This window comes from Leopardus geoffroyi, chromosome E3, assembly GCF_018350155.1.
Source record: "Leopardus geoffroyi isolate Oge1 chromosome E3, O.geoffroyi_Oge1_pat1.0, whole genome shotgun sequence".
NCBI lineage: Eukaryota > Metazoa > Chordata > Mammalia > Carnivora > Felidae > Leopardus > Leopardus geoffroyi.
In genome coordinates this window covers 22235984-22252880 of record NC_059340.1, presented here as the reverse complement: position 1 = coordinate 22252880, position 16897 = coordinate 22235984, and the positions used below count along the sequence as shown (strand labels likewise).

The following is a 16897-nucleotide window of genomic DNA, read 5'->3' as shown; positions in this document are numbered from 1 at the left end:
ACCCTCACGCGCTCCGTTCTCTGTTAGGAAGGCTTCAGGAGGCAGAGTCGGAAAAGTGGTGTCGAGTGGGAATGCCGTACATTTCCCACTTCTCCGGAGCCTAGCCGTCACTTCTTGGTTTTGTTATCTGACTACAGTAGTCCCAGAAATACAGCAAGCATCCAAGTACAATACTCTAAACACCAGGTGCTGTATTTGGCCTTCAAAGACATTTATTTAAGGAGGCCTGAAATCCAAGTCTGTTAGACACACAGTGTGTATGTGTGCTTAACACATTTGATAATACTTTTCTGGTGGTATGTTCCACTTTCCTCCCATAACAAGGAACTGATTCCCATCTCTGCAGATTATCTTGACAATGAGGTTTTCATTAAGTGTCACTGGAATGCATTGTCTTTGTTAATGGAGGTTTTATTGACTAATAATCCCACAGGACGTAGCGATAGCAGTGTTTTCATAAACTAACCTCTCAGCATCTAATTAGTCTCCCAAGTAGAGCTTATTGTATTAATTTGAATTTAGTTCTTAGAAGAAACAGGTGCGTATCTGAGGGAAAGGCTGTTTTGGTTGTTTTAAACAATGTTGATGGGTTTGCTTTGGGCAACTTAGCACTTCAGAATTTTTAAGAAGCATTGTCCAGCAGGTATAAAAATCAGATGCCTACCTTTTGTTAGTCTGGCAGTTCATTTTTGTTTATCCCAGAACAGTGATGTTGAAAGGTTGCCCTTAGGGTACAAATTTCATCCACACGCTGTTACGCGGCTTGATCGCCCGCTTGAATTCACTAGGTTTGGCTCAGAGTGACTTGACTTTCCCAGGAATTAAGTTCGTCTTCGAAGGAAGATAACTTGCCATAATCGGGGTTATTGGAAGCAGTCTGCTCTACACCCAGAGGGCAGTTAGGAAAGAAGAGGTGGAAAAAGTCACATCACTGGCTAAACTATCATAATGGGAAATGACTTGTCATCTTTGCATAAAACAGATGCCATCTGTTTTTGCGCATCACAGCATCATTATTAGATACGTGAATGTGAAGGTCTTCATCTTTTGTTCCCTAAAGTATTCCTTACTGCCCCTTATTCCACCGCCCCACCCTACCATGTGCTGATGACTTCTTTTCCCACACTTTCTAAAGGCTGGGGTGAGCCCTGGGGGGAGCCTTCTACTCCAGCCACAACTGTGGATAATGGTACTTCAGCATGGGGTAAACCCATAGACAGTGGTCCCAGCTGGGGGGAGCCCGTTGCTGCGGCATCCAGCACGTCCACGTGGGGCTCCAGCTCTGTTGGTCCTCAAGCGTTAAGCAAATCTGGTAAGTTGTTGATAATTCCTGGTAGCTATTTTGTCACAGTGGTGATCGGTCATTGACTAGGACTGTAAATAATCAGATAATATTTATATTGTGAATGTATTCCTGTATTATCGTACTGGATGATTTCACTGGCTCTTTGAATTCGTAACTTGGTTTGCTCTTTTATCGTTGTGAATTTTCTTACCTTTCCTTAGAACTGTGCTAACTATTAAGGATTTGCATATACTTCACGAAATCTAAATTACATTTTACCAAATAAGATTATCTAGTAATGGTCAAGCAACTTTTATGTTGTCCGGCATGAGTGACTGAATATATAGTCATGTGGACGCATATCCAAAATGTCCGGCTGAGGTTTCAGATAATTCCCTGAATGTTATGTGTAAAATGAACAATGTTCAAGAAGGACCCCTGTTATTTAGATGAACACGGTCACTGTCCCATAAGTTGTGTGTGGGGTACCCCGAAGGACTTCCAAAGGCTGAGTATAGAGATGAGACGCTTTCTGCTTGTGATTTGCAATACTTTTTGGCCGTGCTCGTTGAAAATGTATTTCACAATGAATTCTTTTAAATTTTTCCTATCCTCTGCCCTGTGCGCTGCCATGCAGAACGTTAAGGGTGAACAAGAAGGCTACCATTGTTCCATCTTAGGTACCTTCTGTTTGTAAAAGCATGGGAGATGTTTCACTGAAATTTTTAATTAAAAAAAATTCTCAGGCTTTGGCGTGCCTGGCTGGCTCAGTCGGTAGAGCATGCGACTCTTGATCTCGGGGTCGTGAGTTTGGGCCCCATGTTGGGTGTAGAGATTACTTCTAAAAAGAAAAAAAAATTCTTGCCTAATGGAACTTTCAAATCAGTATAAAACATATACTTCTGCCCTGTAGATTTGGGAAGGGAAGTAAAAGCAGGGTTTTTTTAGGTACCCCCGTCTCGCCCCACCCTGTTAATGAGTACTCGTCCTCTAGAAAGAATTGTTTGATTAAAGCATGTTTCTCTTTGTATCACAAATCCACAATCAGGGCCAAAATCTATGCAAGATGGCTGGTGTGGTGATGATATGCCATTGCCTGGAAATCGCCCCACTGGCTGGGAAGAGGAAGAGGATGTAGAGATTGGAATGTGGAATAGTAATTCATCTCAAGAGCTTAACTCATCTTTAAATTGGCCACCGTATACAAAGAAAATGTCATCGAAGGTAAACATTTCAAGGGCACAGCCCTTGAAACTTTGAATTCCAAAGGTAGTTTACCCTCAGAAAAAATTGCTGTCCTGCCTGCCCATTTATGGCGACCAGTACAGTCTAGGCAGTCCCCAATTTAGGTGTAGCCTCGTGTACGGGCAGCCACCTAGAAAACTGTAAGGCCACAGGAACTTCCTTTCTCCCCACTGCTACAGCTTGGGATTTCTCTCCTCCTCCCCTTCCACCAGTGCTGCCTGGGACAGCCCCTCACCCAGAGTGGTGCCCGCAGTGGTGGGGATGAAGAGAAGGGCAAATCTCCATGTTGACTCTTTCCATTCCACCGCCAGCTCATCTCCCATTCCGCTTCACCCGGAGCCCCCAACCCCTCTTTACCCAGAATCACCATCTTCCTTTCTCATCCCCCGTCCTCAGCCCTTCCCTCACCCCGAAAGGTCCTGTGACAGAAATGCCCAGAAATGATCAGAGTTGTTTGGTTTGTCTCCGATATGTGGACATATGTTACCCCCAAACCTGTCGGTACATCAGAATCATAATGGCATTTGTTGAAAGCACAACCTCCTGTACCCCAGACCTACTGTAGTTTTGGGAATTGGACCCCAAATGTCTCTGATGCAGAGCCAGGTCTGAGACCACTGACATAAAGCACAGGTTCTTAAGAGATGGTATTGGATGCTGGTGTCAGATTCTCTTGGGGACCATTTTCAAAATATATGCCCAGTCCCCAGGTGGTTCTCCCTGGGAGGCCCCTCCCCTGGGGGTTCTCCCCCTTCTCCCCCCACCCCCCGCCGCCTTTTTGAGAAACGTTTGTTTTGTTTTGTTTTGTTTTTTACGCCCCCCTCCCCACCCCGAAGGACCTTGCAGGTAAAATATCCAGTAGCTCCCCTAGCCCCCTAGCTGGCCACCAGGGTCCCTCCCTTTTAATCCTGGGATTCTCAGTCTAGGACCTGCCATTTTCCTTTACAAAGATTTTCATTTGGCTGAATTTGCCTGTTGCCTCCATGTAGTTTATGAAGTGTTTTCCCATATTTTACATAAGCCATTTGATCCTCATGACCTTTTGAGATAGAATACTGATTAGGAATTTGAGACCGGAAAAGGTGGTGGCATGCCCAGAGATACATAACTAGTAAGTGACAGAGCGGGAACTTAAGTTTAGGCCTTCCAGTTCCAAACCCTGTGTTCTTCCCACTGGACCATGCTATTTTGTGACTTTGTCTTTCCTTACAGGGTCTGAGTGGCAAAAAAAGGAGAAGGGAAAGGGTGTGTAGCCTTTTTACTCTTTCTCCTTTGTTTCTGCTAGTAAAAATCTTTTAGAAAGCAACTGCAAACATTTATTTAGCCTCTGCTGTGTGCCAGGTACTGTGCTTGGTGCTGGGGGTTCAAAACCACTAGGACATGAGCTGCACCTTCAAGGAGCTCAGAGTCTAGTGTGGGGCCATAGGAGAGCTCTGAGGAGTGCCCACTTGAATTTGGAAGATGCCTGGGGGTGGGATGTGCTAAGGAGAATAGTAGCCTGACATACTAAAATGTGGAATCTCTGGACAGAGGTGACAAGAGTCTGGCTCTATAGTTAGATGAAGGGGCAGGTTGTAAAGTCTTTTCAGTACCGTGCCAAAGAATTTGAACTTTATTCTGTTTAAAATACAGAGCCAGTGAAATTGCATAGAAGGCAACATGAACTTGGGTTTTTTAAATTACTCACTTTAAAGAAAGCTAACCAGTGATCGTATGAAAGATCATTGGCACTGAGGAGGGACCAGAGTTGGGGATCTCAGGAAGCTTCTGCACTCATTCGGGTGAGAAGTGAGGGCCTGAATGGGGAAGCAAGAATGGATGTGTAGTGCAAGGACTGATTGGAGAGACATTTTGAAATGGAAGGGACAGAAGGCCTTGGCAGCCAGTTAGGCGTGCGGGTGGGAGTGAGAGGCAGAGGAATCAAGGACGACTTCAGAAACCACGGCGAGGGTTAGGTGCTTGCTTCAGAGACCTGCACTTGGGGGGGACTGTGAAGCTGTGTTCTGTCCCACAGTCGGAAGGAACAGGCGGCAGCAACGGGAAAGGGAAATTAAGGCAGCAGACCGAGAGTGGCCCCATGGTCTTCACATTCACGGGACACCTTGGTCCCTGTGCCTTCCAGCCTCCCGGTCGACCGGGCATGTCGTGGACCATTCACCCCCTTGAAGCATGTCTCGGTAGTTTCTGTACCGCCTGTTCCCGGCCAGCACCGGGGTGGAAGGGGGGGCCCCCAGCCTCAGCTGCTGCTGGAGTACTGTGTTCTTGGCAACACAGATCATAATTTTTCAAGTGTTTCATTTGGAAACGTGTGGTGCTTTTTCAGTACAGCGCATGCAGCATAACTAAAGTACGCGTTATGTGGGTTTCTTTGGATGAACCCGAGAAACCTAATGACTACTTTTACATTAGTGTGGTGTGAGAGCTCCACAGATCCAGATTATGAGTAAGCTCTCAGAGCACCATCCAGTTATAAACTGGAAACTGTGTGACAAGCAGTTCTCCGTTAGTCCGAGGACCTTTTTTCCTTGTGTGGGTCATCAAGGCCCTTTGCTTCCGTCTTTTCCTTCTGACTGCTTGCCTTTAGGGATTTCTCTGTACATTACAGCTATACCAGAGGACTGGAGCAAAGGAAGTTGAAAATCAAATAAGTTGATTTGTAATTGTTAACAACTCGGATAAGAGTTGGTTGAAGGAGAAATTAATTGGCTAAAAATGAGAGTTGGGAATTGTCTTGAAGTTATAGTAATCCATCACTGTACCCAGATCAATAGAGGTGGCCGTGGCAGCTTTCTACTCTTTTGTTTTGCAAAGGGAACCATGAAAGGTGGAAACAAACAAGAAGAAGCGTGGATAAATCCATTCGTTAAACAGTTTTCAAATATCAGTTTTTCGGTAAGTATGTTTTCCCAGCAGCCCCTTCCCCTTTTAATGGTGGTCTGATACCCCATAATGTTATAGGTGGTCTGTTAACCACCTATAATGGTGGTTAAATTACCCTAATTTAATTTTTTGTTTTCTTAACAAATTATTACTTACGTTTGAGGCCTTATGAGTCTGCTGGAGGTTACAGTAAAATGGGCCATGAAGCCTTCTTTATTTTTATAGTTGTAGCTAAAAACATCGGTCACATATCCTCTTTGCCTTTTGACAAATAACGAAGTAAAGGTTTTCGTTTTTAATTTCTTTTCATTGATGAATGAAGGCCTGCTAACATGCCCCATTTTCTTCCTTCAGAGAGACTCACCAGAAGAAAACGTACAGAGCAATAAGATGGACCTTTCTGGAGGTAAATCAGGTTGAGTTTGTATTCATCACTGACAGACAAACGGATCTGTGACATGATCCTACTAAGCGAGCACTGACCTGGGCCAGGAGAGGGGAGGTCTGGGTTCCCGTTACGGTATCCTGTGCCCTCCAGCCCGCGTTAGGGTACGGTGGTTTATAAGCCTTACAAGTGCACATCGCTGTGCAAGGTCTGAGGTCATGGTGATACCAGTCTGTGATTACCTCAAATCTAGTCCTGTCAGGAGGAGTCATCCAGGTTGGGTGATAGAGTCTTAGTAATTCAGGGAACGGTATGTGTAAAGGCTCAGATAATAGGACAGAGACAGTATAAGACAGCTAGAGAAATGGCAAGTAGTTCCATGCAGTGGGAGAAGAAACGTAAATTGGTTGTGGTGGTGGGAGTGTGGTAATGAAGAAGCTTTGCCTAGGGAAGGTGCTAGAAATGAGGCAGAGGCTAAAACATAAGGAGCTGGGGGGGTTGAACTTTATTCTGAAAGCACGGAATTAAATAATTTGAAGCAGGAGAATGACATGATTTGGGTTTATGTTTTAAGAAAATTATGATGGTAGGGGCACCTGGGTGACTCAGCCAGTTAAGTGCCCAGCTCTTGATTTCTGCTCAGGTCATGATCTCACCTGAGCCCTGTGTCGGACTCTGCACTAACAGCATGGAACATGCTTAGGATTCTCTCCCTCCCTCTCTCTCTCTGCACCTCCCCTGCTCATGCATGCATGCTCTCTGTCTCTCTGTCTCTCTCTCTCTCTCAAAATAAATAAACTTTAAAAATAATAATAGTAAAGTTATTATGGCTGCAGGTTGAAAATGTCTTAGGTCAGGAATGATTCGCGGCAGAGGACTAAGGACAAGATACCAGAACCAGTGTGAGATTTGTTGGAGTGGGATTTCAAATCCAGTGAGGATTTCAAAACTCTTAAGATAGTCGGTGGGAAGACTCTTAATTCTGTGGAGATTCAGGAATTAGAATCAACGAAAGTTGGTAACCAGTCTGAACCAATTCATTGCGGAGGGTGAGGGAGCAGGTGTGATAAAAGCTGATTTCCACTTTCTTGCCTGAAAACTTTAGTAGGTGGTGCCGTTTTTCTGTTAGTCTGAGTCCGGGCAGGAGAGCGGACTATGCAGCGATTTGAACAGGAAGGTTTGATACAAATCTAAGGAATTATTCGAGTGACGAGGCTTTGGCTAGTAGGAGGTAAGGAGCACACTGAAGATAGACTAGCAGAGGCAAGGAGAGGTCTCTGACCTTAGGACTGAGGTGGCGTGCCCGTGCAGGGGGTCCAGACTCCTGGACCCGGCCTCTGCTCACCGCGTGGCAGAGAAGTCACGGTGGTGTCGCCCACGCGGAACTGCAGGAGCTGTGCCCCGCGGGGAGGTGTCTCACGGGAGGCGCTCTGCCACTAGACCTCCAGAGCCGCTGCCGGGGGTGCCGCGGCAGGGTGGGGTCTGTGCCGCAGGAGGGGGTGCCTGAACCCGGGAGACAGCAGCGTCTCCTGCACCCTCGACCCGCAAAGCTGCAGTGTCGGCCGGCCAAGGGAAAGATACGGAAAGGGTCCAGGGCTGACGAGGTGAATTTGGAGCTGAGAGGCGGTAGGTCGATGGATGGCACAGTTCACCCCGCCCTTCGACCACCATCTTCCACATGCGCCCTGTGCGCACACTGCCCTGTCCCACTACAGTGGCAGAGCGGCTCTGTCTTAACGAGGCGCGGCTCTCTTTCTCTTTCTGACGGGTGAGGAAGTCTGCCCTCTCACCAAACTGAGGAGACACACACGGTCCCAGTAGTCATTGCATTGTCATTGGCGGTATTACTACCCCTCAAAGTTAGTCACAGTTGAGACTGAAAGACCGAGTTGTAGAGCGAACTTTCAACAGTTGGATGGGATAGGAACTTTCATCAGTTCAGAGTGGATAAAACGAAGATGGGAGAGAGAAGGTTGGCCTATCCAGATAACCACACTCATGTAACAAGCCATAGGAAACGTGCAGGGCTTGTACTGACCTCGTTTCTGTGATTGGTCAGACCTGTGGCTGGTGTCCTGGCTTGCTTCTGTCGGCACCCGTCCCACACTGTCCTGCTCTCACCAGTACCTCAGCGCCCCCGGGTTCCTTTGCTGCTGGAGGGATGCAGGTCTTTGTTCCCAAAGAATCCAAGCCCTTGATCGTCCTGCCTTTTCTTGGTTGCTCTGGCTCTTCATTGACCTTTACTAGTGGGCCCGGACATGCGAAGGAGCACCCCCAGAGAACCCCCTGGGTTCTAGAGTCCTCGCGGCCCTCGTCTTGTATCAGAAAGCCCATTTCCTCTGGTGATCAGAGTCACTTCAGCCAGCAGATGAACCCCTTTGGCCTGGCGGTTCAGTGGCACAAGGAGGGCAAAATGTCCAGGTGCCGTTTTCATCTTCCAGTTCAGCGGCCTGATGTGTCTCCTCGTAGAAGCGTTTTCTCTCTCTTGAGGACTAAGGTCTCCAAATCTGCAGAGTTGCTGGAACAGGAAGCAAGAATTCTGAGTGGCTTGTCAGGTATAACAGAGAAACCATGCCGACTCTCACCTTCTGATTCCCAGACCTCTGTGTTCTGGTGATGTGGGTGGCAGTGTGCGCCATGAAGCAGAAGCCCATCCTTGAAGGATGTTGTCTCCCGACTTGGTTTGTAACCAGTTCTACCTGTCAGTTTGGCTAGCTACTTTTGGGTGACGGCGTATGTGGTCAGACCGCTTGATCCACGGGCGTGATCCCATGACCGTCCTCCCTTTGCTCTAGAGTGAGTTCCGTGGTCAGACACAGTGCTGTGGGGATATAAGGCCTTCTGCCAGACTGGGGATGGCAGAAGCTTTTCAGGCAGGAAAAACAAATCCGTATCCGGACCGTGGGTCCGTTTTGTGAGGAGGAGGCCCCGCCTCCTCCATGGCTCACTGAATGGCACGCGAGTCGCTGTGCTGTTGTGCTGGTGGCACTTGGTGGAAATCTGTCCGCAGAGCGGTGTCTCACTAGAGACTCTGCTACAGAGCCACGTGGAGGGATGGTGGGGGGGATTTTGGGGGCTGCCGGGAGCACATCGAACTTCCTCCCACAGCGTCTCTCCGGCGCCCTCTACCGACAGAGCCTCTGCACCAACTGGCAAAGGAAAAACTGTAAAGAGCCCAGGTGTGCTTTGACTGGGCAGTCAGCAAGGGTGAATTTGGAGCTGAGAGACAGTAAACAATACGTGGTTATTATTAAAGATGAGATACATATAGGAATAAGAAATTGAGTTTGAGGTTGCAGAGAAGGCAGAATGTGGACCGTAATGGGAGAGGAAGACCTGAGAGAGGAGGTGTGAGCCTGTCTTGTCTCCAGTTTCCCCATCTGCTGAATGGGGGCGAGAAGAGTAGGGTTACCAGCATGAAATTAGAGCACACGTTTGGGACAGTGAGTGCCCGGCACATTGCGCGCATCTGTCCTGATGGTGCGTTCTCGTGGCGGCTGTTTTTGTTATTTGTAACTGGAAATTGTTTTTATTATAAAGTTTAGGTTAAAGATGACCAAAGACATCTTAACCTGTTTACTTCAGGTTAACTGGTTCAGTAAAACAGCAGCGTCTGCTAAACCCAACTTTACTTGTGAGGAATGCAAGATTTACTAAATGCAAGTGCATTTGTCACATGTCCTTCTCAAGGCAGAAGTCCTCCCGCAGGGAGGAAATGTTTTGCTTTCTACTGTAAATTTATCTGAAGCCAACTGAATCGTCTTCCTACATGGTAACATCATTTCCTGCCTTTATTAGGAATGTTACAAGACAAACGAATGGACATAGATAAACATAGCCTAAATATTGGTGATTACAATCGAACGGTCGGGAAAGGCCCTGGTTCTCGGCCTCAGATTTCCAAAGAGTCTTCCATGGAGCGCAGCCCTTATTTTGATAAGGTAAGTTGTTTGTTTGTTTGTTGTTTGTTTGTTTGTTTCACCCCTGTGGCTAATAACCAGTACACTTAATGGCATAATTTTCTCATTAGTGGTTAGGGCATTTAATGTAAGGTACTGCTTATAATCCAGTGCCAAATCCTACTACTGGATTTGTAGTTCATTCTCCCTTTTATGTTTCAATTTAGCATAGGGATTGCATTTTGTATTTTCTTCTGAATCCCGTAAAATGTGTTTGGTTCTTTTTATGTACTCTAGAATTAACACTAATCTGATCTCTTCTGTTCTCTACCTGTTTCCTGTTGATGCTGGAATGTCATGTGACTTCTCTTCTGTTCCTGCAATGATTTCTCCCTTCTACTTGTTTGCTTGGCTGGTGTTGCACATCTTTCTGTCTGTCCAATCAGGATGGCATTGTAGCAGATGAATCCCAAAACATGCAGTTTATGTCCAGTCAAAGCATGAAGCTTCCCCCTTCAAATAGTGCACTACCTAACCAGGCCCTTGGCTCCATAGCAGGGCTGGGTATGCAAAACTTGAATTCTGTTAGACAGGTAAGTCCACGCGTGTATTTTAGGCTCTCTGTTGAATGCTTTGTAGAAGTAATAAGATCTCTCTTACTTGTAGTTACTGTGTTTAAATCAATATTACAGTGTGGTATTGCGACATCCGTCCCTAAAGAATCCCACTGGGGTTCTGTTGCTGTCGTTTGGTTTTGCAGAATGGCAATCCCAGTATGTTCGGTGTTGGAAACACAGCAGCACAAGCCCGGGGCCTGCAGCAGCCTCCAGCACAACCTCTTAGTTCATCTCAGCCTAATCTCCGTGCTCAAGTGCCTCCTCCATTACTCTCCCCTCAGGTAGCGACTGCGGGTGTGCTCTCCCCTGTGTACCTGGAAACACTTGGTATTTGAACGAGACAGTTAGGTGCTCCTCATCACGTCGACTGGCATCTTTGAGACGCAGCTAATGCAGAATTAGCTGTCCTTACGAACGGATGTGGGTTGGGTCAAGAAAATGAGTCCAAGTTCAGTTACACCTGAAATTTACCACTACCTTCCGGAAAACACGTTGAGGGGAGGAAGACAACAGCAAAGTAAATTGGCCGCTTTAAGATTTCACCCCTGTCCTCTTGTAGTTAACCCAGAAAAGTTTATATGAACGATAAAGCAAAGCAAGAACTTAACCAACCTTCCATGGTAATAGTCCACAGATTTAATTGCTCTATTGACAAGTCAAACTACACAGCACATTTAGTTAGTCGTGAGTTATTTGATCAACGTTATTAACTTGCCATTGTGATCCTAAGGTTCCAGTTTCATTGCTGAAGTATGCACCAAACAACGGTGGCCTGAATCCGCTCTTTGGCCCTCAACAGGTAGCCATGCTGAACCAGCTATCCCAACTAAACCAGCTTTCTCAGATCTCCCAGTTACAGGTGAGTCGGTTAACAGTCCTATTCAGTGCAAGTCTGTTGAGGGTCTACTGTGTGCTAGTAAACCCAAGACTCTGCGGGAAGCGTGGCAGCAAACAGTGGGTGCTGTCGCCCCCAGGAAGCTTACAGTCTGTCGGGGAGGACAGGTCGTGAGCTGGAAGGGCGGGATGCTCTTCGAGCACCACCCAGTCAGATCTGGGATGGCGGAGGGAGTGGGATGGGGGCAGGGAGGGGGGGTGGGGCCATGTCCCTCCCGAAGCGCAAGTAGTTTAGACCGAACCAAAGACCGAATTCAACAACGGCTTGAGGCCAGGGAGCCCCAGGAAGAGGGTACGCCAGATGAGGCCACGCCTTAGGTCCACCTGCAGCCATCCCGAAGCTTGCTCTATGACACGACTCTGACGAGACGCTGACGGCCTTTTCGCCATCTCCCCTCCAGCGATTGTTAGCGCAGCAGCAAAGGGCGCAGAGTCAGAGAAGCGTGCCTTCTGGGAACCGGCAGCAGCAAGACCAGCAGGTAGATCGCACCTTTCTTTCCCCTTTTGCTTCGCTTGCGCTGAACTCACTTCATTCGAGCTTGTGACAAGAGAGGCGAAATGCCTGTATCAAGATACGACAAAATATGTGATGCGTTAAGTCTCCTGTTTGCCCGGAGGTCGTGTTAACTGGAGTATGGTGATTATTCACCTTCCTGCCGGGGAGGAGGGGAATTCGGCAGTTGAGGGGGGAATACCTGGGTATCCCTAAAGACTTTCTCTCCAGTGTTTCCCGATCACTTGGTTGTTTTCAGGGTCGACCTCTTAGTGTGCAGCAGCAAATGATGCAGCAGTCTCGCCAACTGGACCCCAACCTGTTGGTGAAGCAACAGACCCCGCCAGCTCAGCAGCAGCCACTCCATCAGCCAGCCATGAAACCTTTCCTCGAGAACGTCATGCCCCACACTACACCCGAGCTGCAGAAAGGGCCGTCACCAATAAATGCTTTCAGCAACTTCCCTATAGGTGGGTTTCTCCTTGGCTGGGGCATTCACCTGACACCAGGAGCCGCTGCCTGACGTCTTCTCCCTTGGCGGCACAGTTCTGTCCCCTCAGAACCGCGCCAGCTCTGTGGCTCATTCCTCTCCGGGAGCTGCCCTGCCTCTCCCAGGGTCAGCCTGTCTCCCTGCTTCCAGGAAGGCCTCTCTCCATTCCAGAAAACCATGCTGTTTCAAAAACTCCCTGCTCATTTAAAGTGGGTTAGAATAAAGGTGAAGTTGCTCTCGAGCCCCAGGTGGTTTCCTTGTAGAGTGGGGGGAGGGTGGGGAGCGGGGCGGGGGGAGGGTGGTTAGTAACCACATGCCAGAGACACCCGGAGCAGTGCCGCTTTGGGGAATAACTGGGATGAGTGGCTTCTGTGGGGCAGCGCCTGAAATTGTCACGATTGTCTGAGTCTTTAGGGGTGATTTCTGGCATGAGTGTTGAGTGTAGGACACAGAGGCAGGAGGGTTGCCTCTGTTGCCCTTGCAGTAGCTCCCCTCTTCCTTTCTTTCCCTGTCTCCCTCTGGAAACTTCAGGCTTGTATGTTTTCCCCCTCCCTGGGTCTCTTTTCTCTTTGTGCCTTTGATTATATTTTGAGCCTTGATTGTTGACACTGTTGATTTTGCTTTTGCTTTCTCTCTTTTCCCTTAAAATGGCTTCTCGAAAGCCAGCTTGATTGGTTGCCAGCCCAAGTGTGTTGAAGACAGCTAACGAGCTAGCCTGCTCTTGGCCGTGGGCGGGGTGGGGCCTGCTGTTGCCCTGCTTCGCTTCACTCTGGCTCCCCCTCGTATTGCTGCGGATTCTCAGCAAGGACAGAGAGATACATTTTCCTGGTTAAGAGCTCTGCCTAACCCATACCAACACAGCATGGTTGTCTAAATCAGGCATTGGCACACTGGAGCCTGTTGGCCACATTTGGCCGGTGGCCTGGTTTTGTAAAGAAAGTTTTATTGGAACACAGCCATGGTCTTTTGTTAATGTATTTTCTGTGGTTGCTTTTGTGCTACAACAGAGTTGCACAGAGACCCACAGACCTTGTGGCCCACGGAGCCTGAGATACTTACTGTTTGAAGCTTCACAGAAAAATTTGCCGAGTCTTGGGTCTGGTTGAGTCCAGAGAACAGCAAATGTAATTGCTCTCTTCAAAAAATTGGGATGATATTAGAGAATTTATGTTATTAAAGTTTTTTTTTAATGTTTTATTTATTTTTGAGAGAGAGAGACACAGAGTGTGAGTGGGGGAGGGGCAGAGAGAGAGGGAGACACAGGATCCAAAGCAGGCTCCAGGCTCTGAGCTGTCAGCACAGAGCCCAATGCGGGGCTCAAACTCACAAACCGTGAGATCATGACCTGAGCCAAAGTTGGTCACCTAACTGAGCCACCCAGGCGCCCCACGTTATTAAAGTTTTTAAGTTTGACCTGATATCACATGGACTGTCGTCAAACCCGAGTATTTAAAACTATTTGTTTTGAAATTTTAAAATACGAACCACCTGGCTATGTGGCCAGAGATTCTGGCTCCTATTGAAAAGTGTTCATTTTTAACAAGAATTTGAGATGATTCTGATGTTGATGGTCCCTGGATCACACTTAAGAAACCCTGGCTTAACAGTCAGTTTTCTGACCCACAGTATGCAAGATGGAAATTTCCATCCTGTTCCAACAGAATATCTGAGTGTGATGTGTTTCATCGCCAAAGGTCAAGGAAGTTGCGCCTTGAGATATGGGAGTCTCTAAATTATTAGAGCAGGACGTTTTTACTTTTTTTTTTTTTAATGTTTGTTTTACTTTTAACAGAGAGAGAGCACAAATGGGGAAGGGGCAGAGATCGAGAGGGGGTCAGAGGATCCAAAGCAGGCTTTGCACTGACAGCAGAGAGCCTGATGCGGGGCTCAGACTCACGAACCATGGGATCGTGACCTGAGCCAAAGTCAGATGCTTAACCAACCGAGCCACCCAGGCACCCCAGGACATTTTTGCTTTTCAATGACGCTGTCCTTTGGCTGGCAAGCCAGTTGAAAACTTTTGTTTATAAGCAAAAGATACCTGAACATGATTCCCTATGTTTCTTCATGCGTGGTGCTCTTGGGGGATAGCTAAAGAGATCTATTTTATTGGAGATAAACTTTAATATTGAGCTTCCTTAAAATTGTCTCTTTTTACCAGGGAAATTTATTTGTTTGTTTGTTTATCGTTTGAGAGAGAGCAAGCACAAGAGGGGCAGAGGGAGAGAGAGAGAATCTTAAGCAGGCTCCACACTCAGCATGGAGCCAAATGTGGGGCTTGATCCTACAACCCTGAGATCATGACCTGAGCCCGAAATCAAGAGTTGGATGCTCCAACTGCCTGAGCCACCAAGGTGCCCCACCAAGGAATTTTAAAATAATCATATTCGGGGCGCCTGGGTGGCGCAGTCGGTTAAGCGTCCGACTTCAGCCAGGTCACGATCTCGCGGTCCGTGAGTTCGAGCCCCGCGTCGGGCTCTGGGCTGATGGCTCAGAGCCTGGAGCCTGTTTCCGATTCTGTGTCTCCCTCTTTCTCTGCCCCACCCCCGTTCATGCTCTGTCTCTCTCTGTCCCAAAAATAAATAAACGTTCAAAAAAAAAAAAAATTTAAAATCATATTCTATAGAGAAATAGTTTTCCACATTAACACAATTATAGTTTTAACAGTTTCATGGTTTGAAAACATTGGGTTATTGAATATTAGAATATCTATTGAGGATTTCTACACAACCTTGGCCAGGGGCCCAGAGTGTTCTGCCTACCTTGTGCTTGTCTGTAATCATTTGGCTGTGCACATTTGTAGGGTGATACCTGCTAAGGAACAGTCCCAGGTCACAGGATTAAAAACATTAGTTACATGTTTTTTTCTAGAAAATGGAGGTCGTGGTAGTGGAAGGAAAACGTTATATTTTATAAAGTGGTTCTATTAAAATATTGTTTTGTTTTTAGGCTTGAACTCAAACTTGAATGTAAATATGGATATGAACAGTATTAAAGAGCCACAGTCAAGACTAAGGAAGTGGACTACAGTGGACAGCATTTCTGTGAACACATCTTTGGATCAAAACTCCAGCAAACATGGTATGAAATACATTCTTACATGTTGTACTTAAAAAAACAAACAAAACAAAACCCTGTAGAATACTAAATTTAGGCTTTTATTTTATCTTAAATGTCTGTATTTGTAGCCAAATCCACTTAGACCCTTTCCTCATTATTAAAAAGTGCTTATTAGTTATTAAATCTTAGTTAAATTTTTAAAAAAGCACAATTAACACAATTAATGATTTTGTACAAAATCAAGATTCAGTATACATTTGTGGTTTAAAAATTTGTCCCTCTTTAATGGTCATTTAGGTTTTTGCAATAGATTTGATCATTCTAGTGTTCTACTTAACATTTACTTAACTTAGTATGATGGGGAGGGTATTAAAAACTCCCAGCATAATTTGATTTCTGTCAGTGTTTTGTATAATGGCACATTTTCTTCATGTATTTTGTTGCTTTGTGTAAATCATATAGATTCAATATTATTGTCTTTTCATCTGTTAATTACATTTTTTTTTTAGAAATATAATTTTCAACCTGTTTAACATCAATCCATCTAGCAAATGTTAGTGGAACATTTTCTGCTTTCCAAAGGACCGTTCTTGGCCACCTGGATACACATGCACACGCACGCACACCATTGAGCATACATGAGCCAGAGCAGTACTTGCCCTGAACGGAGCTCTTTGGTTTGGTAGCAAAAGTCAGCACGTAACAGCTTTGACACCCTGTGGTAGGTGCCAGGAACACGGACGGACTGAGATGTTGGCACACGTGGGATGGCAGTGTGCGGTCCACCGTTGGGGGGTGGCAGGGGGCAGGAACGACAACCTTTCGGTGCGCTGGGTCTGGAAAGGCTTTCATATGGAGACTAAGAAGGGTCTTCAGACCACATGAAAGGGTAGAGAGAGGATGGCAAAAAGAGTAGAGCATTTGAAAAGTTCAAACGCAGGACAACCCGCGGGGTTCTGTTATGCACGCGTGTCACGGAGGTGAGGGGGCAAAGGTAGGAAGAAGAATCTAGGACAGTAGAGGCCAGAATGAGCAAATCACAGACCACTTTGTGCCGTAAATCATCTTAAATTTTCAACCCAGAGACACAGAAGACTCCAAGCAGTGTGAGGCAGAAGGCAGTGGATGAGGAGAGAGTGCACCAAAAACAGCCTTAGAATTAAGGATGGAAGGGCTGGGTAACTAACTTAAGTCCTTGTGCAAATACATGATTATCCGTAACCCACCTCCTGGGCCTCTCTCCTTCCGCCCAACCCCTTGACCTTTAAGACTGGGCTTGGGGTGGGGTGCCTGGGTGGCTTAGTTGGTTAAGTGCCCAACTCTTTTTAAAAAAAAGAATTTTTTTTTTTTTTTTAATGTTTATTTATTTTTGAGAGAGAGAGAGGGAGACACAGAATCTGAAGCAGGATCGAGGCTCTGTCTGAGCGGTCAGCACAATGCCCGTTGTGAGGCTAGAACCATGAGATCATGACCTGAGCTGAAGTTGGACGCTTAACCGACTGAGCCACCCAGGCTCCCTGCGCCCGACTCTTGATTTTGGGTCAGATCATGATCTCACAGTTCATTAGATCTAGCCCTGCATCAGGCTCTGCCCTGACAGCATAGAGCCTGCTTGGGATTCTCTCTGCCCCTCCCCTGCTGGCACTTTT

At 46.7% G+C, this 16897-nt stretch overlaps 1 protein-coding gene across 18 annotated transcripts in view; it reads left to right on the top strand.

Moving 5' to 3' along the window:
- TNRC6A (trinucleotide repeat containing adaptor 6A) overlaps positions 1–16897 on the top strand; it is a 100325-nt gene that overhangs the window by 66598 nt on the left and 16830 nt on the right. For 5 of the 18 annotated variants that reach the window (XR_006708213.1, XM_045460952.1, XM_045460947.1 and 2 more), the window contains 12 exons: positions 1136–1312; positions 2334–2509; positions 3743–3775; positions 5342–5422; positions 5765–5816; positions 9594–9736; positions 10141–10287; positions 10455–10592; positions 11042–11170; positions 11607–11684; positions 11958–12168; positions 15138–15269. Coding sequence is in view for 17 of the 18 variants with exons in the window: in XM_045460952.1 (XP_045316908.1) it covers positions 1136–1312; positions 2334–2509; positions 3743–3775; positions 5342–5422; positions 5765–5816; positions 9594–9736; positions 10141–10287; positions 10455–10592; positions 11042–11170; positions 11607–11684; positions 11958–12168; positions 15138–15269 (1497 nt within the window). In the remaining variant the exon portion in view is untranslated. The remainder of the gene's footprint in view (positions 1–1135; positions 1313–2333; positions 2510–3742; positions 3776–5341; positions 5423–5764; positions 5817–9593; positions 9737–10140; positions 10288–10454; positions 10593–11041; positions 11171–11606; positions 11685–11957; positions 12169–15137; positions 15270–16897) is intronic. The other 13 variants (XM_045460957.1, XM_045460953.1, XM_045460964.1 and 10 more) reach the window with 9 other exon arrangements.